At 51.3% G+C, this 19,161-nt stretch overlaps 7 protein-coding genes across 7 annotated transcripts; 3 read left to right on the forward strand and 4 right to left on the reverse strand.

Annotated features, from left to right (window-relative positions):
- Positions 1-646: 646 nt before the first annotated feature.
- PtrM4_027090 (Protein required for assembly cytochrome c oxidase) lies at positions 647-970 on the reverse strand (the record flags this gene model as incomplete). Its single annotated transcript, XM_001932424.2, has 1 exon — positions 647-970. One exon carries the CDS (start codon positions 968-970, stop codon positions 647-649), a length of 324 nt encoding a protein of 107 aa, XP_001932459.2.
- Positions 971-1,466: 496 nt separating this feature from the next.
- On the forward strand, positions 1,467-3,518 carry PtrM4_027100 (MhpC, hydrolase or acyltransferase (alpha-beta hydrolase superfamily); the record flags this gene model as incomplete). The annotated part of the gene is made up of 1 exon (XM_066103747.1): positions 1,467-3,518. The coding sequence occupies one exon, from the start codon at positions 1,467-1,469 to the stop codon at positions 3,516-3,518; it is 2,052 nt and encodes a 683-aa protein (XP_065965949.1).
- A 443-nt stretch (positions 3,519-3,961) lies between these two features.
- On the forward strand, positions 3,962-5,815 carry PtrM4_027110 (uncharacterized protein; the record flags this gene model as incomplete). The annotated part of the gene is made up of 1 exon (XM_066103748.1): positions 3,962-5,815. The coding sequence occupies one exon, from the start codon at positions 3,962-3,964 to the stop codon at positions 5,813-5,815; it is 1,854 nt and encodes a 617-aa protein (XP_065965950.1).
- A 1,044-nt stretch (positions 5,816-6,859) lies between these two features.
- Positions 6,860-12,332, forward strand: PtrM4_027120 (Herpes-BLLF1 multi-domain protein; the record flags this gene model as incomplete). Its single annotated transcript, XM_066103749.1, has 5 exons — positions 6,860-7,055; positions 7,105-7,348; positions 7,395-8,070; positions 8,118-9,678; positions 11,194-12,332. 5 exons carry the CDS (start codon positions 6,860-6,862, stop codon positions 12,330-12,332), a joined length of 3,816 nt encoding a protein of 1,271 aa, XP_065965951.1.
- Positions 12,333-12,465: 133 nt separating this feature from the next.
- PtrM4_027130 (NMO multi-domain protein) lies at positions 12,466-13,509 on the reverse strand (the record flags this gene model as incomplete). The annotated part of the gene is made up of 1 exon (XM_001932427.1): positions 12,466-13,509. The coding sequence occupies one exon, from the start codon at positions 13,507-13,509 to the stop codon at positions 12,466-12,468; it is 1,044 nt and encodes a 347-aa protein (XP_001932462.1).
- A 770-nt stretch (positions 13,510-14,279) lies between these two features.
- Positions 14,280-15,920, reverse strand: PtrM4_027140 (uncharacterized protein; the record flags this gene model as incomplete). Its single annotated transcript, XM_001932428.2, has 2 exons — positions 14,280-15,629; positions 15,678-15,920. The coding sequence occupies 2 exons, from the start codon at positions 15,918-15,920 to the stop codon at positions 14,280-14,282; spliced, it is 1,593 nt and encodes a 530-aa protein (XP_001932463.2).
- A 575-nt stretch (positions 15,921-16,495) lies between these two features.
- On the reverse strand, positions 16,496-18,881 carry PtrM4_027150 (golgi transport complex subunit Cog4; the record flags this gene model as incomplete). Its single annotated transcript, XM_001932429.2, has 2 exons — positions 16,496-17,680; positions 17,727-18,881. 2 exons carry the CDS (start codon positions 18,879-18,881, stop codon positions 16,496-16,498), a joined length of 2,340 nt encoding a protein of 779 aa, XP_001932464.2.
- Between the last annotated feature and the right edge of the window lie 280 nt (positions 18,882-19,161).

Consider the following 19,161-nt stretch of genomic DNA (forward strand, 5'->3'; position numbering starts at 1 on the left):
TACTCCATCGAAATTGGATACAACCCTCACACTGAGTGGCTGACTGTTGGCATCGTGAGTCAATCCGCAATCTCGCTTTATGCCACGTCATCCCTAGGATCCTTCGGTATTCTCTCACTCACCGCTGCTCTGCACAATAGCCACATAGTGCATTGAGATACCCTCTTCCGCGAGGTCCGTGCCACACTCAGAGGTCCATGGAATGCAAGGTTTATATCATGACCGCTGGTGGTGGCGGGTATACAAGAGAAAGATGGTGTAGAGACAACGAAGGATTGGGTCGAGGCGAGTCTATGTGTACTGGGTATTGACTGTCCGATCGAAGCGTGTGCGGTACTGAAGAGGTGATGTGCGAGAGGTGCATCGGTATGAGATGACTGTTTCTATTGGCCGTATGGAATATCACCTAAAAGGCGAGCAGTATTCGTCTGTTCATACAGAACTCGAGGGTATGCGCAATGTACAGCTCTACTATACAGAGAGGAGATATGAATGCATTTCCTACAGACCCAAACGCCAAAGCATGCTGGTGAACATGGACCCCTGGTTGCCATGTTCTGGTATTGGTGTTTCCTGCCCCTCGTCGCTCCTTCCCAGTCCTTATCGCACGCCTCATTGCGACTTCCACTTTTTGTGTTGGCCGCGACTACCTCTCCAGACCCTTGTTGTCAGGATCCTCGTTGCCCTTGGTCTCTTTGACATCTTTGTATGGTCGTCCCGCGTACAACATGTATCCTTTCTCTTCGATTGTGCCTGCCTTTTCATCCGCCTCTGCTCGTCCCTGCCCAAATGCGCCCGTCTCTAGTTGACCTTGGACGGCGATTGGCCGATTGCCGCGGAACCGCTTCCGCATATCAATCATACCCTTTTTGCACTCTGCGTAGCCTTTTTGCAGTTGCTGGCATTGTGTCGGGAGAGTGTATTTGAGAGGTGGGCGGAGACAATCGCCGGGGGAGTGTCGCTCGACCATTATGCAGTCGCTGTTTTGCAAGCAAAAAGCAAGGGCGGCGCCTGGATATTTTTAGTATCGCATAATATATCCATTGGTCGACGCTTCATTCCGTACGTATGTCTTTACACGACTGCGGCATCGTGGCTGTTTACGTGTGGCTACTGGTACACTCAACAAGTGGCATTGGAGGGATGGGAGTGGAGCAAAAGTCGCATCGGCGGAAAGTCGCGCCAAGCTCCGAGGCCCAGAATGCGATAATGCGTTGTCACATGTCTGGGATATGGTGGTCGATCGAGGTCGGGAACGTCATATCGACATATCTTGTTGGGCCATGGTGATTCCTTCACCGTATCTCCCGAGGGGCTCAAGCTTCGACTGTAACCGGGCCCGCACACCAAGAGGGGCGATGCGTTGGCTTTGCATTTGCTCATTTTTGTCTTAAACACTTCCGAGGTCCCGTCGCGACTCCTGCGCAGAGGTGCGTAGAGCTGCCAGCCACGCTACTACCGTAGAGATGGCGCCCCATATACCTTTTCTCTCGCGATTACATATCCGCGAGTATATTGCCTTGTTTTTGTCCATCTGCCTCATTGGCCTCGAGTCCTTCATCGCCCTCATCACACTCGCCCTCCCGACCCCGATTATTAAGCTATGTTATCGCCTCACGCGCCGCCTGTTCAACCACCTCTCCTCGCCCTCATCGAAGCGCTCGCGTGATAAGAAAAAGGGCGTCTGGAGCTCCATCGCCAATGCTTCCGACTTTACAGAGCTATGTGAGCTCTACGGATACTACTGCGAGGAGCACATTGTGCAGACGGGGGATGGATACCTCTTGGGTCTGCACCGATTGGGATGGCGACAGGGGGAGGAAGATGTTCGGGTCAACAGCGGAGACAAGGGCAAGAGTGTGAAGAAGAAGGTCGTCTACCTGCATCACGGCCTCATGATGAACAGTGAGGTCTGGGTGTGTCTGACGGATAAGGAGCGATGCTTGCCCTTTGAGCTCGTCGAGCGCGGCTACGACGTCTGGCTCGGAAACAACCGCGGAAACAAGTACTCGAAGAAGAGCATACATCATCCACCGACCTCAAGCGCCTTTTGGAACTTTAGTATGGACCAATTTGCTTTTCACGACATCCCCGACTCGATCTCGTACATTCTGGAAACGACTCACCAGCCCTCTTTGTCATACATTGGCTTCTCGCAAGGCACGGCGCAGGCTTTTGCGACGCTATCGATACACCCAACATTGAACGAGAAGGTGGACGTGTTTATTGCTCTGGCGCCAGCCATGTCGCCAAAGGGTGTTGCGTCTGGCATTGTCGACTCCTTTGTCAAGGCCTCCCCGGACATTCTATACCTGGCTTTTGGTCGCAAGACTATCCTCCCTTCCGCGACTATGTGGCAGTCAATCCTATACCCACCCATCTTTGTTCGCATGATTGACAGTTCCCTACGGTTCCTTTTCAACTGGACGGCTGTCAACATCACGGCGGAGCAAAAGCTTGCAGCCTACCCACATCTCTACTCGTACAGTTCAACCAAGAGCGTAGTTCATTGGTTTCAAATCATCCGCAACGGCACGTTCCAGATGTACGATGATGAGGCGCCGAACCCAATCATCTCGAACCGGTCCAAGTACTACAAGGTCGCCAAGTTCCCTACCAAGAATATCAAGACACCAATCGTACTCGTATATGGAGGATCCGACAGTCTTGTCGACATTGCCGTGATGCTCAAGGAGCTTCCTCCTCACACCATCGCAAAGGAGATCCCGCATTACGAGCATCTCGACTTCCTGTGGGCTGAGTCGGTCAACACCCTCGTCTTCCCACATGTCTTCGAGGCGCTAGACGAGTTTGCGAGTTCAGATACACCAGAAGGCCAGAAAGAGCGGCGGTGGCGATCACCAGGGCGACCCCGGAGTCTCCTGCCACCTGGGCCAGACAACGAGGATGATGATGGAGGAGACGAAAGTGCAACGGGACCACCAGTTTTTCGAGCAAGAAAGATATCACAGAACCGACGACCAATGTCTTATAGCGGCACACCAAGGGATGATAACTTTGCAACACGACCCAGCCCTTCCAACAGAATGTCATATCCTTCCTATCAGCCCCCCACGGAAGAAAAACCTTCACCGAGTCGCGGCAGAGTCATGTCCCCGCCCCCTGTCAACCGAATATCTAGTATATCCTTCGGCTCTCCTAGCGCTACGGGCGGTGACTCCCAAATCACAGCTCAAACCACCACCTCGCGACCAGAAGGGTGGTGGTCGTCGGATGAGGTTGCTGGCACCGACCCGTCTTATCCAACCACACCCGCTAACCCAAGTCCAGCCAGAAGACGATCCAGTTTCAACAGCCACGAAAGTGCGAAGAGCATGACGGGGAAGTTTGGAGCTACGGGTATCACGCTTGGCGCTGGAAAGGCTATTAGTGCCGTTTCGCCGGGTGAGGGCCGTGGCGAGGGAAGCGGGGGCAAGAATGATAGAGAGAGGTTGATAGAGAATGACAGGAAACACAGGAGGAACGTGTTGAGGAAGAAACCTCCAGTCACCACCTGAGGCAGTGGTAGCATGAATTGCGCCAAGACCCAATATGGGTCATCCACCGTCGTTGTAGCATGTGCTCCCGAATCTGTATGATGGGGTGCCCCCTGCGTCCCAATAGCTTCATTAACAACCAGAAGACGGGCTCGAGGGATTCTGCCAGAAGTGCATCTTCGGCATTTTAGAAACACTATTCATTTCAATCTGTGCCAAGTCGCTGTTTTCCCACCTCGAACCACCCCCATCCCTCTTCCATATGCTGCTCGGCACTCTATTGCCGTGCACCATGCCATTTGCACACGCTATTTTCCTAATTGACATGCGAACACACCGTTCGGCATAACTCTTACAATTGTCAATAAACCCTACAGTGCACGGTCACCAGATGATCACCAACGCCAGTTGAGCACCCCCACCACCACCACAACACAACTTCAACGCGTCATAACTCAACCAATATGGATCCGATTCAAGAAGCGATTGCAGAAATCGAATCACGCGAACCAGGAGATGAATTCTCGTACCAAGCAATTGCTAAAAAGTATGGTGTAGGACGTATGACGCTGATGAGACGGCACAAGGGCGAAACCGAGGCCTATGGCGTGCGCCAGCTCTCCCTCCATCCACAACACGAAACCGAGCTTGTAAAGTACATACAGACACTTACTGAACGACGTTTGCCACCTACGAGGTTAATGATACAACGCTTTGCTTCATCTTTGGCTGGAAAAGCGGTTTCAGAAACCTGGGTTTCCCGGTTCCTCCGCCGGCATCCCAACCATCTCATCTCTGCCTACAGCAAGGGGATGAGCAAACAACGGTGCAAAGCCGATTCAGGAGCCAGGTACAGCTTGTATTTCAAGCTTCTCCTTGATAAGATTGAGGAGTACAACATCTCGCCCACCCATATATTCAATATGGATGAGAAGGGGTTTCAACTTGGAAGGATTGGCAGAACAAAGCGTATCTTCTCCAAGGCACTCTACGATCAAAAGGGGGTACGCCAAGCACTTGAGGATGGCTCAACTGAGTGGATAACAGTGCTGGCTTGTATCTGTTCAGATGGCTCAGTTCTGAGTCCTTCACTCATCTTCAAGGGAGCCAATGGAGCTGTTCAATCAAGCTGGGTTGATGCTATACAAGTAGGGGAGCACTCGGTCTTTACTACGTCGTCTCCCTCTGGCTGGAGCAACAACGATATTGGGTTAGCTTGGCTCAAAGAGGTGTTTGAGAGAGAAACCAGACGGCATGCTTCAACTGGGTATCGATTACTACTCCTTGACGGCCATGGATCCCATGTTACTATGGACTTTATCAATTACTGCAACGACCACAAGATCCTATTAGCTGTATACCCACCTCACGCTACCCATACGCTTCAACCGCTTGACGTTGTGATGTTTAAACCTCTCGCGAACGCTTACTCAACTGAGTTGGCTGAATACCTTCAAGACAGCCAAGGGTTACTTAATATATCTAAAGGAGACTTCTTCCCGCTCTTCTGGAGGGCTTGGAGTAAGACTTTCAAACCTCTACTCATCAAGAGGTCCTTTGAAGCAACTGGTATACACCCACCCAACCCAGAGGTTGTACTCAAAAAGTTTGCCAAGGAGGCATCAGATTCAGAAGAGAGCTCAACCTCTGTACTCTCCGGGGAGGATTGGCTCAAGCTCAAGTCAATTGTACGCCGTGAGGTGAGGGATCAGAGCAACAAGGACGTCAAGAAGCTTCAACGAAGTTTGCACCACATTGCAGCTCAAAATACACTCCTCCGCGGCGAGGTCAGAGGTCTCAGAAACTCCCTAGCCATCAAGAAGAGACGGGATAACAAGTCATACACCCTACAGCTTGATAACCATCCTGAGTATCATGGGGGAGCTATTTTGTGGTCACCCAAGCGTGTACAACAAGCTCGGGATGATCAGGTATCACGACAACAACAAGCCGAACAACTACAGCTTCAAAAAGCCGAGATAGCTGAGATGAAGGAGAAAGCTCGCCTCTGCAAGCTTCAACTACAGAAGGAGAAGCGTGTTGAGCGTGAGAGACTCCGGGAGGAGCGGAGGAAGGTAGCTGCTGCAAAACTGGCTGAGAAACAACACCAGAAGCCCCTCAACAACGCCAGAAAAGTTATACAATTGCCCCAAAAGGGTAAGCGCAAAGCTTCACAACCTCATAAACCAGCTACAAAGCGTCAAAAGCGTGTTGGGGTTGCTCCAGCTGTGGTAGGAGTCGCAAGCGTTGCACCAGCTACCCCAGCGCGTAGTCGCCGTTCACGACCAATCCAGCCCACAAAAAAATTATTTGACTAGCGCAAGACTTTCCCAGGCCTGTATATAGTATTAATTATTATTTACGCAATTTTATCACGACTAGTGGGGGCTCTACAAGTCCATCTTTTTGAGTATATTGAGTTGTTGGGGTGCTCAACTGGCGTTGGTGATCATCTGGTGACCGTGCACTGTAAGCCCGCGCCCTGTTCCCCACAAAAACACCCATCCGGATACCACCACCCGATCATACACAAAGAAAAATTGCAGCATAAAACCAGGGTTGACAATCCCTCCACCCAACTCCATATATCCAGTATCGGAGTAGCCGTGTTCGCAGGGCAACCTCGCCCCAAAAGCAGCTTAGCCCCGTAACGCTAGCACGGGCCGCCTACCACACCCAAACCCCGGACACGATGCTCCAGAAACGCGCTTCCCAGACACGCTGCGTCTGAAGGCCCTATATCGCGAGCTGGTTATGGACTGGTGCGACGAATGACAGATGTAGCGCATGTCGCGTTAGAAGGGACGGGTTCCTGCCACTAGACCTAGCTGGGCGAGCTGCGACGCGAGCGGGTGGGTTTGACAGCTTGGGATCCCTGCGCGTGAAGGGAAAGGATTTGGATAACGGGGCATCTGTGTGTACGAGGTGAGCTGAGCTGATGTTCGCAGGAGGTGTCATGCTGGGCGGGAGCTTGGCTTTGAGGAAAAGAGGAAAAGGCCATGTAGGGGTATGGTATCTAATCTGGTTGTCTCGCATTGTTCCGTTATTTGGCCCTGGTAGGGGTTTGGTTGCTGGATTCCTCCTGTTCTGACCTCTTTTTACTTTAATCGAATCGTTCTCTTCTTTTCTCGCTGGCGAGCTTGTGCTTTACGGAGTTCGACTGTCGATTGTCGCTCTTGGATTTTTCCTCACACTCCTTTTTTAAGTTTCAACCCCGTCTCTCGTTTCAATTCCTCTTGTGTTAGTTCTTAGATGTTAATCTTTTTGAGCTAGACGGTTGATCGTCTGCTCTGTTCGAAGATATTACACCCCTTCTCCCTCCCGCCGGGTTCAACAGTTCTTACGCTCTTTGGTTTGTGAAAATGCGGTTCTTGAGAGCTTCGCAAGTATGCGCGATTGTAGCTATTGCGTGCTTTAGCACGGATGTTACCGCTGTTGTTGTAGGAGAAGGCTTCGAAACGCATCGGGTTCTGAGGGCAGCGACGAAACGGTCTGATCTCTATCGAAGAAGCATGCGGATTACGAAGAAGTTTGAAACAGAGTTGGCTTATGTCGAAGGTAAGCTTTGTTGTCTGAGCTTTGACGATCTATACTAATAACGTGGTAGAGGAGAACGTATGGACCAACAAGGAGACGTTTGCTTCCCAGGTCAAGGTTGGATCACAGAGGCCTGTGTTCACCCTGGAAGATCATGAGCACCATCTACAAGATGTACAGTGCAGTCCAGATGGTATCAAGCTGCACTTTGTTGACACTTCCTCGGCACGTGATGCCCGAGCGGCTACTGATGGTGGCCTTGTCATCACAGCTCATGCGGGCTGTAACTCGGAGAGTGAGCGCGCGGTCTACCAGTAAGTAACTTGGGGAATGTATACCATGGCCATCTGACAGTTGTAGGGTAAACAACGTATCGTTGTCTCCAAACGAAACAGTCCTGGACCTTGCCGCTACAAGAACAACCTGGGACGCTGCATTTGACAATCTCGACATTGCGTTCGGTCACACCAAGGATGAGCATCTGTACCGACGCCATTCCGATTTTGACAAGATCCGCAAGCGCCAGAGTACCCTTGCAATTCCGGCCGACACTCCGGACAACGTCACCACTGCTCTTTTTGACCTAACGTCTGAGTTGCGCGACCATGTCTTCAACGTCAAGGAGTTCCTGAAGGGCGTTGCTGATGTCGATGTCCCCGATCTGCCAATCGAGATTGGATGCAAAGAGTGTTCGACGAGAGGAAAGTTGGCACTCACACAAGGTGCTTTCAAGTTTGATGCCTCGCAAATCGATCTCATTCCCGACTTCCTTCAAGGCGGCGATGATGGCAAGTCTATCGACAAAGTCATCACAGGTGGTTTCATGGAACTTGTAGCTACGGGTGTGGGTGCACGTGTCGAGCTATTTGCGAGGCCAGTGCGATCTGGCAGCTTCGAGGTTGCTCTCTTCAGCGTACCTATTGTCGGTTTTTCGATCCCTGGTATCGGAAAAGCGGGAGCCGTCTTTACGCCTAGCATTGCAGCTGATTTTGAGATCAGCGGCACACTTGAGGTCAATTACGGTCTTGATCTCACGGTATGTATATCGTTTCTGGCTGCTTGTGTCATCACTAACCTTCTCAGGTACCTGATGGATCCAGCCTTCGAGTAGAGATTACAGACCTCGGCAAGAGTCGTCTCACTGGCTTCCAAGAAACAGCACTAACACCGCTTCCCGTCAGCGTCAACGTTACCAATGCTGAGCTCCTGCTTGGTCTTGCATTCAAGCCCTCGATTCCCATCGGATTTGAGTTCCTCGGCCAATTGAAAGCTGAAGTCACAGCTACAATGAACCTACCCCGTCTGGACGCAAAGCTATCAAGTAACATTGCACACAGCTGTGGTAACAACAGTAACTCAACCGCACCCTTCGCAAACAAAACAGAGGCACTGTCGACTGATCTCCTCGCTCTCGGCCCCATCGCCTTGGTGGAAGCCAATGTCTCCCTCTCCATGGATCTCGCTTTCAATGTCAACTTTCCATTTCTCCCACCAGGTCTGAATGCAATCAATCTTGCAGCAAACCTATTTACAGCAGTCTTCCCATTGATCAATGGGTGTGCGGCGCCATCGTCTGCTTTTGACAAAATCAGGGGTATCAAAGCTCCCCCACCGCCTCCAGACGCTGCCGGTCAGATGATGACTGCTATGGATGCGATGAACTCTACTGCAACCGGGAAGGCGCTCAATTACACTGCAGCTGCGGTAACGGGATACGATACCACCAGGAAAGTCGGTGATGTGGCTCCCACACTGGCTCCCAACATTACCTTTTTACTGCCCAACAGCCAGACCGTGGAAGCGACATCGGTAGCTCGCAATACGACGAAACTGGCAAGCTCAACGCCAGCCGCAACTACGACACGTAGCTCTACTGCGGAGATGACTAGCAAGGCGGCATCTCAACCCCCAAAAACGACTGAGACACTTTCTAGCAAAGCCGCATCTGCAACAATGTCAGCCAACGTAACCATGGAGGCTTCCACTCGTATCCATTCATCTACCCGCCTATCCTGGAACACCACCGCCACAGCCAACAACACCATGGCTGCAACATCAGCGCCCGCCAACCTCGCTACATCATGTGCAGCACCAAGCGTCATCACAGTCACGGATACCGTGACCAGCACCATAACACAGCAGATGACCGTAACAGAAACATCAAAGGCCGCCGAGATCCCACTCACTTCAATGCTCAGCTCCATGGGCGTGATGTCCAGCGCCTCCGCAGAATCCAGCACCGCAGCATCTTCAACCCCTCCAGCAGCCGTCTCCCCCACAGCACCAGCACCCCTGTTCTCCCTATCCCCAGAGCCTACCACCTCTTCCACAGCAGTAGCAGCACCGCTGTTTCCCTTAGATCCCGAATTAATCAGCTCCTCCGCCGCCCCATCCGCAGACGCAGCTACAGCATCCCTCCTTTCTTCTTCTACACCCGCCGCTTCCACACCTTCCGCCGCTGCAGCTCCTGCTATTTCCATCACATCCAGCGCGGCGCCTCAACCTGTATCTAGCACAGCGACGGCGGCGGCAGAGGTCCTGCCACCGCTTGCACCGGTTATTACCATGCAACCGGGTTTCCTGGTACCGAGTAATGCGAGTGCGTTGCCTGTGCAGCAGACGACGGGGATTACGGAGTTTACGGGTAAGGCGGCGCGCGGGGTTGATATGGGTGGGTTGAGGTTGTGGGCTGGTGTTTTGGTGTTGGGGTTGGTTGTAGTGTGATGGGTTGTTTAATGGGTGGGGTTGAGCTTGTGGGTGTGGACTTGGATGTGAATTTTGATGTGTGGATTTGATACCCCCGTTGTTGTAGATTGTAGTGGATAGTTTTATTGTTGAATACCGATTGTTTTCTTTAGTGCCTGATACGCTCTCTCTTTCAGTCCGATAGGCTCTTAAACTGAGTATGCAGGCTCTCTGTTTCCACTAAAGGGGCCGCAACTTTTCTCTGTCTGGGCACATGCAGTTTTGAATGCAACAATGCTCACGTGGCCTTGACTGCAAAGTTTTATTTTGTTTCCTTAACGTTTAATATATAGTTCTAAACGCACGTTCTCAGTCTAGTAGAGTATGTGTGACAGTTAGGGAAAGAGGGGCTGACTGTACATGCATGGTGACCTAGGGATTTGTTGACTGCAGCTGGAGAAAGCCCGCGCTAGCTACATTGAGCTTTGGTGGCCTGGCTTCTAGGCTGCTACTTCTTCTATCATTCAGCCTCGCTATCCTTTCACGCTCCACCACCTCATCGTTCTCTATGCATGAACTTCGTTCCTCTAAAGATGGTCATACGCGAAGAATTCTTGCGCATTGTTGCGAATATTGCTCTGGACGTTACAGATTCGAGTTTGACTGGCTTTCGCTGTACCGTGACCCACACCGTTCTAACCGGCCGCTCGATGAAACCACTTGCTTTTGGATGCAGCTCACAATGATATCTGTCTGTATCTTGTTCCGAACTTTAGATCGGTAATTTTCGATATGAGTCTCTGCCCCTGATGGGGTGCTGTCGATATGGTCAGAAGAATATTCGGGAGAATGTGAGTTTTTTTATCAAGGATCATACGCGTAATGCCACACCGACGTCTTAAACAAGATTATGTTACTGATGATCAGCTAGTTAATCTACAAGAAGGAGAGCTTGTCGCACTTCCAGGAAACACCTCGTCGTCTGAGACGTTCAGAACAATCAAACATTGGCTCCGCAAGTGTACTACTAGGCATGCAAATTGCCCTAGAAGTGGACTCTTGCGGCCAAGAGACGCGCTACAAGTGGTTAGATTCTTGCATATCCTGCGTAAGACGGTCTTACTTGAGGAAAGAGCATACCCGGGGCAGTATGCATGCTTGAGTCATTGCTGGGGTAATCCGAGGAATCTTATCAAAACGACCCTAGGTAACAAGCACTCTCACGTCATATCAGGTGTTCCTATTGAAGATCTACCGGAAACATACCAGGACGCCGTGTTTTTCTGTAGAAATATTGGGGTGGACTATATATGGATTGACAGTTTATGTATCGTTCAAGACGATGATCGGGACTGGCGCGAACAAGCATCTCGTATGGGAGATATCTATGAAAAGTCTTTCGTTACAATCGCAGCGGTTGCATCTCATGACGCTTCCGAGGGGCTCTTCAGAAAGACACCTGATTCTCGTATAGGTTTTGCTGTGCCAAGATTCCCCTGGATACATGTGCGAAAGCAGGTTGAGAAGCCTAACGACAGCGATGACTCCTACTCACAAGCTACTGTGCCATATATCTGGCCATTATACAGACGCGGGTGGACATACCAAGAACTCAACCTGTCGCCGCGTGTGATTCGTTATGGCCCTGAAGAGGTGATCTGGAGCTGTCGTGAGAAGATGGCCTTTGAGGGCGATCCAAGTTTGGACCAATCCCTAAGCTATACTGGATTCACGAACCGGGACCTGGCAAGAAGCGCTTTGACTACACAGAAGATGTGGCACAGGATTGTGGAGGGTTATGCCTACCGAAAACTCACCTTCCAAAAAGACCAGCTACCCGCCATCGCCGCCTTTGTGAGCCGGATCCAAGCGGCCTATCCAGAAAAACGATATATAGCTGGCCTCTGGGAAGATACCCTGCGCTTTGATCTTTTATGGGCACACTATGGACAATATTATCATCCTTCTGGATTCAAGCCAACCTGGTCTTGGATATCAATCACAGATCCAATCGAATGGGCTGCCCACCCGGATTCATATCAGCCCCTCCCTTGCACCAAGATAGTTCGAATTGTATATGCTACAACAGGACCGTCAGTTCTTGGAGATATTGTAGAAGCCTCAATCACGATGGAGGCTCCTGTTTTAAAGTTCAAGGAAGAATTTTGGCCTCATGCGATAAGCCTTCCTCCCCGCTATAGTCCAAGCGAAATGGACATAAGGGTACCTCTCGAGGTCGCATTTGGACCAGTCATACTAAGATACAAGTTTTGGGATTCCCAGGAGCCTGGTAGTCCGGAATACGATTATCCGAACGCAGATGCTTTTGCCATCCCTTTGATCGGGCTGAGAGAAGGGGGCAATGTGCGAAGCCATGCGTGTAACACAAACTACTTATTGGTGAAAGAGACTAGTCAGCCAGGAGAGTATAGAAGAGTAGGAACAGGGTTTGTTCATTTACGGGAGGTTTGCGCGTTGCCTCCACTTTCTCCAAACAGTCCAGTTAAGGATAATATGCAAGAGGGTATCCTGAGACAGGCAAGATGGGAGGCTGACGAAAAGCTCAATGAAGAACTGGGACAGATGAATACACAGTTGTTCAAACTTGTATAATATATGCATGGTTCTAAGATCAATAGATGCAACAAAGCTGGACATGTTTTCTTTCTAAACCTACAACACAATGCATGACGTCATCGTCATATTTGTTTGCTCTTTTCTATTTCACACTGTCACAATCCTCTAGTTACCATTTCGTTGCATTGAGCAAGATGCTCCTCGCTTGCTCTCGTACGCTCTCCAGAATATCCTTTGCGCTCTCCACCTGCCTCACCAGTCCCACACCCGTACCCGCCCAGATCGCCGCACGCCCTTGCAAGCCCGTCTTGAACCCTCTATCCTCCTCCTTTATAGCTTCATTATGCCGTCTCTGTATCTCTTCCAACGCCACGCCGTCTTCATGATCCCTATGACTCTGCGCCACCAACGCCCGTCCATCGTACAACTCAGGCCAGATGTTCGGACCGCGCAGCTGGTCAAACAACTTTGACCTTGCAGTCACCTGACCACCATCCTGCGCCTCGACCACCGCAGCCTGGTAGTTTGGATGCAAATTAATCTCCTTCGAGGCCAAAAACCGCGTCCCCATTACCACGCCCTGCGCCCCAAGTGTCAGCGCAGCAGCAACACCCCGACCATCTACCACACCCCCCGAAGCAACCAGTGGAATATGAGAAAACCCTTCAGCAGCAAGTGCATCCGACGCCTCTGGCAACAGCGAGATAATAGAAGCACCCTTTTCAAACCCATGGCCCCCCGCGTCCGCGCCCTGCAAACATAGCACATCTGGCCGCGCAATCCTCGCCACATACACCGCAGCAGCCACACTCCCCAGCTGGATCCAAATCTTGCTTTCAGGAGAAACCTCGCGTATTGCAGGTACCCATTTCGCGTAGTCGTCCAGCGACTTTGGAACAAACAGCCAGACAACCGCTGGCTTGAACTCTTCGATGACGGGTAGTGCGTCGGACATGTTGAGCACAAAGGGCAGGAAACCCAGGCCAATGGGTAGTGTGTTCGACAATGTGGGCACGGGATTGTTATTGAAGACCGAGGCTGCGATAGAGAGTTCTTTGCGTACTTCGGTCATGCTGAAGGCGCTGCCGATCATACCGAGGCCGCCGGATAGTGTGACGGCTGAGGCGATTTTGCCGCCTGCGAAACCGGCCATGGGGGCATTGATGATGAGGGGGGTGGTCGTCCACGGGAGGTGTTGTTTTAGGGAAGACATTGTGTTCGTAGGAGATGAAGAGGTAATGTACAGTAAGAGTGAGGAAGCTGGGAAATGCTAAATGGAAAGGTCAGCTAGGTGGATGCCTTACAAAGGAGAGGCTGAATCAGCAGAGGGGTGCAGGTAGCCATGCAGCATCTTTTTGTGAGGAGTCGATGGCCGCGGGGATTTGTCACACTGCAATTATCCTTTGGCATTGGAAGATGACAGCGCTGCGGTACCCATTACCACAAAGGTACTCCGTCCGTGGTGGACACACGCTCTATCGTCATATCCCAAATACGGTAGGCGGAACAGCGGAACAGCGAAGGAAGGATAAGTATGCCCCGCACCACCACCGAGCCCCGCACTCAAACAATCGCCAAACCCTATACCACTCAACTTCAGTCCCTTGCTTCATTTTATGGTATATATTGATATTAGTTTCAAATTCTATCATCGAATCAATCCTATAGACGATTGGTTCCATCCGGCTCGATGGTGTAGTTGGTTATCACGTTCGCCTCACACATCTGTGAATACGCGAAAGGTCGCGAGTTCGAGCCTCGCTTGAGTCATTTATTTTTGGGCCGGAATATGACTTGAGAAAAGAAGAAGATGTATAAGATCAAATAAGGTAGGCTGTCTTTTTTTTGTTTATGCGGTTGATCAAAGTGTAGGTTGAAAAGAGGGTGGGCATCGCTGCGTTACACCATATTCCCATCTAGGAAAGAACGACAAGCATGACTCGGCAAACTCCCTCTACACAATTATACCAATATACCAATCATCTACTGAAAACTCAACCCCAAAATCCGAGGCTTCCTCCTCTCGAGGTCTAAAATCATCTGTCCAAACAAACCATTCGCCCAGCTAAACCACTGCCTAGTCCACACCCCAGCTTCCCTCGCATCCACACTCTCATGCATCAACCCCAACCCATCTGTGCTCTGGACCAACCACATGAGATTCCTTATAATCTCCTCATCATCTTCACTTGTGAGAATGGTCATGATAAGCGCCATGGGCCACGGCTTTCCAGGCAGTGTATGCGGTGACCCAATACCAGTAATTACCTTACCAACAGCGTAGTACGGGTTCTCCCTAGATAAAAGTTTCCGACGCGTGTTAGCGTATATGGGGTCGTGGACAGTGGTGTATCCGATCGCGGGAGCAGAGAGTAGCGAGGGGACATTAGGATCATCCATTATATTCACTGAACCGTAACCATCGACTTCGTAAGCGTATATTTTACCAAATTTGGGATCGTTTACAATGCCGTATCTTTCAATACCGCGGTTGATGTTCGTCGACATGGTTTGCATCCATGTGGTTAGGTTGCCAGTGTCTCTGGTGGGGGCGCGCGAGTCGAGGTATTGCATTATTGCCGATGAGGTGTTGAGGGCCGAGGAGAACATCATGTTACTGGGTATGAGGTATTGGTATGTACATGCGTCGTCACTAGGGCGTTGGAAGGAGCGGACGAGACCGATGTGGCCTTTGTGTGGGCTTCCGTTGCAGTTGTTGATGGGGGTTCCACCGTAAGGGGCGCAGTAGGTATAGGGTGTGTGTTGCCATTCGCCAGAGGGGGAGTAGGAGTCTATCATCATGCTTTCTGCGGTTTCCAGGATCGTCTTGACAGCGGCGGTCCAGTTGCTGGAGCGGGCAAAGAAGTCGTAATCACGGGTTGCGGTTACGTAGTCGACGGAGAGTTGGAGGAATGAGGCTACGGAGTCGAGCTCCCATTGACAGGAGAAGACTTTGTAGTAGTCGAAGGGTGGGGTAATGCGGTCGCTGTTCATGCTGTTGTGCTGGGGGATGCCGCTTTCTTCGGGGGCTTGGAAGGCATTGCAGAAGGGGTGTTCGAGAATGTAGCGGGCTTGAAGGTTGATGGCGCCGCGGAAGAGACTGGCTAGGCTGTCTTCGGAGTCGTTCTTTTTCAAGACGGTTATGTAGGCTTGGAGTTGGTTGGCTGAGTCTCGGAGCCACATGGCTTCAATATCGCCGGTAATGACAAAGGTGAGTTCTTCAGGTTTCTTGCTCGTGTCTGGACCTTCTAGCGATGGGGTACTGCTTGTATTTGACCATCCTCGCCATGCGATGGTAGTATCCAGTGTGCTTGGCCATGAATTTTCGAAAATCTTGCTTCATATCAGTACACAACTCGATAGAATCAACAGTATTCTTACACGAAAAAGATCAGGATCCTTGATGACACCACGTAACCGATCTATCGTATCTTCCACCTCTTGCGAACGAAAAGTCCGACACGGAACGATGGGCCTCGCATAGCTCAAACTCCAATTTCCAGCCGAAATAGGTTCGTGGCGTTGCGCGGCGTAGTTTTGGTACAGCGGGCATTGGGCGGATACCAGGTAGGGCAGGAGAAGCGAGGCCCAGGGGAGTAGGCCGCTGTGGCGTCCCAACCACATTGCGTCGTTCAATACGAGATAAGCGTCGCGAAATTAAATATTGGCTATTGGCTAAACTATGTGATACGAAGGTTTGTGAGTGTAGAGCTGTTGTTTGTTAGTCTGTCTGCTGGATGCTTATGTACGGTCACAAGTGTTCAGATCAAAGCCAAGCCGGCACGAGCCACATAAGCTTTCACAAGTTTTGGCCGTCAAAGGCTAGTACCGCCATAAGAAGCAGCTCCGATGGGGCTTGATCTGATTGGTAGAAACCGATCATTCACTCGCGGCAAAGTGTAAGAATTGCTGACGGGAAGACTTATCAACAATCAATCAAGCAAGCTGTCAATCAAATGTCCAAACCACCCAAAAAACTTCAAATCAATCAAACCAATCACGCCTCAAAAAAAGCGGCAATCAAACCAATCACGAGCTTAATATTTGATTGATTTGATTGTTGACAAGTCTGCCGACAGGGTCCTGGGGTTCATTTATCCATATTGCGTGCCAAGCATCGCTGTGTGGAGGCCCCGAGCGGAGCATCAGGCATGGACAAGAAACCTAGCATGGCAATTCGCCTACCGGATGTACCCACTTTACCCTTTGACGATGGCTCTTACTCTCTTCCTTTCCTCTGCATCCATGACCCATGATATGCCCGAATCGCCTGTCGTGTCGTCTGCGACCTCATCGAATTCATCGTCCTCCATGTTGAGAATCAACGTCATTTGCGTGCACTTTTGGAAAGCATCACGTAAAGAGTATGCTCCGCCGCTGGTAGCCGCTGCGATGATACCTGCGACGTCGCGCTCCAGTCTCACTGCGCCTAGTTCATTTACCCGGCCATAATAACTTCGGATTCGCTTTTCGAGCGCAGACGCGAGATAGTTCAGCCCTAACGAAAGGAGACGGTCGAAGTTCGCCGAAGTCAAGATGCGCTTGATGGGACGAATCACGATACCCCAACCGCGATCGAAACGCGACTTGACAACATCCACATCTTCTTCTTCTTCATCCCCATTGATATCGTCCTCTTCAATGTCGTATTTGATGTCCCGGAAAGCTTCGGCCAGGATTGGCCGAATGCGAGGTTTGAGGACGTTTGTGAAGAGGACAGTAATGCCGTCGTTGAGCAGGTCCCCACTCTTGGACGCGAAAGCCTTCTCCATTGATTTCAGTGTATTCTCAACAAACGTCGCATCGTGTCCAAAGGGAAACAAGTCGTGCAGTGGTGACTTGATATCCTCTCCACCATTTTGCGCTTGGCTACCGAGCTGCTGGTGGACAATGCGCTTGACGTAGTCATTTGCGATGTCGAGATTGTTGATGAGTACCAGAAAAGCGATGACTTTGTCTTCTGGAGGCAGGCCACCTTGTATGACAGGCTTCGGGTAGCTCTCGTCCCGCATCTTTCGCTGTATCATACCAATAAACTCAGAGCCTAGGATATGGCTCACTGCAGGTACAACGCTTGAGACGACGGCGCGTTGTGATGTCGCGAGTGTTCTTTGAAGAACCTGGTTAACAATGTACATGACATCGTCAACGGCAGAGGTAATGAAGGGTGGGTTGGACCCAAGGGGCTTGCTGGGGTTGAGTGTGAGATCCGAGGGCGACTCGTCCAACTGGAAAGCCTTCTCCACAGATCGACGGAAGAAGAATGTTGTCATGGCATTAAAAGGGTCGATGAGGTGGCTGCTCACCTTCTTATGGAGGTTGCTGGTGGCTAAGAAGTTGGGCATGACTAAGCCATAATCGATGCGGTCTTCAGGCTCAGCAGGCTGTACATGTGAGTGACTGATCACAACGATTGTATTCTCTACTTACTGCGCACTTATCGGAGAGGAAACGCGCGTACAGAGCGTAGCGTCCTAGTATCAACGCCCCCTCTCCGAGCAAGCTGTCAATCTCCTTCATGTCCACTCCTTGGTCTTCGCTTGTCCGAACTCCACCATTAGCTGGTGAGCTTGAACGAGGTGTTCCGTTGGTAGGTTTCGCAGGGAGAAAGCTCTGGACTAGAAAGGAAAAGGCATAGGATTTGATTTCGGTAAGCTTGCGGTCAATATGGCGCTCTTCATGCCATGTGTCGAGCACGATGCCACCTTGCACGTCGGCCTCAATCTGTAAACGTTCAATGACCTTTTGCATCATTCCAGGACCATAATGACGCTCTACCAACGGCTCGTGGCCATCGACAATCTGCGCAATGTGCTCGAACAGTTTGGTAATGGTGTTGCCGTAGAAGAAGCCCTCGTTTCTCTGTGCAGGTGCAGCCGAGTTGAAGTTTGCCCGCGCACGCGAAGCTACACCCTGGCATACATATCGCCCATATGCATCCAAACCTACGTCTGTGCGGCCAATCAAGGGAAACAGCTTGAAGAAGCGCGTTACCTTTGAGCCATCACCCTCTTCAGCAGCTTTTTCAAACTCGCGGAGGAACAGTCCGCACAGAGACTCGGCCGCAGCATCCAGGGTTAGACGTGGCGGATCCGGCACCTCAGCTGTCGGCACCATCTCCTCTGCAAAGCTTCCATCTACGACGGTATCGGGAACCTTTGCGGCGCGACTGAGGTAGGCGGCTGCAGTTTCCCAGTCTTGAGGAGCGCCCATGGACCCATGCACACCCAGAACGCATGCTTTGAGTTCGGCCACCTGCTCCACCACGTCTAGTGTCGCCTTTACATTCGACTGCTCCTGGTCTAAACGCTTGACGGCACTTGATATCCGGTTCGCAGTCGAGGCGGCATCGGAGAGCATGCCATTGCTGATGGCGCGTGTATTCACGGCCTGGGTACCGAGACGGGCGCGCAGCAGATCGAGACGACCGAGTTCGCGCGAGAGGTCCTTTTGCGAGGCGATGAGTGCGTTTAGTCGCTGCGTGACGCTTGCTTCCTGGTCGTGCAATTGGCCCAGGGCTTCATGGATTTGAGCCACGCTGGCGGCGGCGAATACGTCTTGCGCGTCATCTATCTCGACTGCCATGCTCAGTTAGAAGGTGCCGACTTTTGCTGTTTGCTGTCAAGTTGTGGATATCTATTTCTGGCGTGGGCGCGGCAGCTATGCAGCGTCGGTTGGGCGTGCGTCGGCCGATCCCTTGGCCAGTGACGTCTCCCTCTGTCTCATCCCGCTGCCGCCTCCAGAATCCGACCCATGCAACGCCGCCGTTGTCCGCTGTCCGTTGCCCCTGCAGCAAGATTGGACATGTTGATGGCCCGGGAACCAAACGAAAACGAAACTACCACCGTTCACAGCTTTGTTTTTC

The sequence above is a fragment of the Pyrenophora tritici-repentis genome, chromosome 1 (genome assembly GCF_003171515.1).
Source record: "Pyrenophora tritici-repentis strain M4 chromosome 1, whole genome shotgun sequence".
In the NCBI taxonomy this organism is placed as follows: Eukaryota; Fungi; Ascomycota; class Dothideomycetes; order Pleosporales; family Pleosporaceae; genus Pyrenophora; species Pyrenophora tritici-repentis.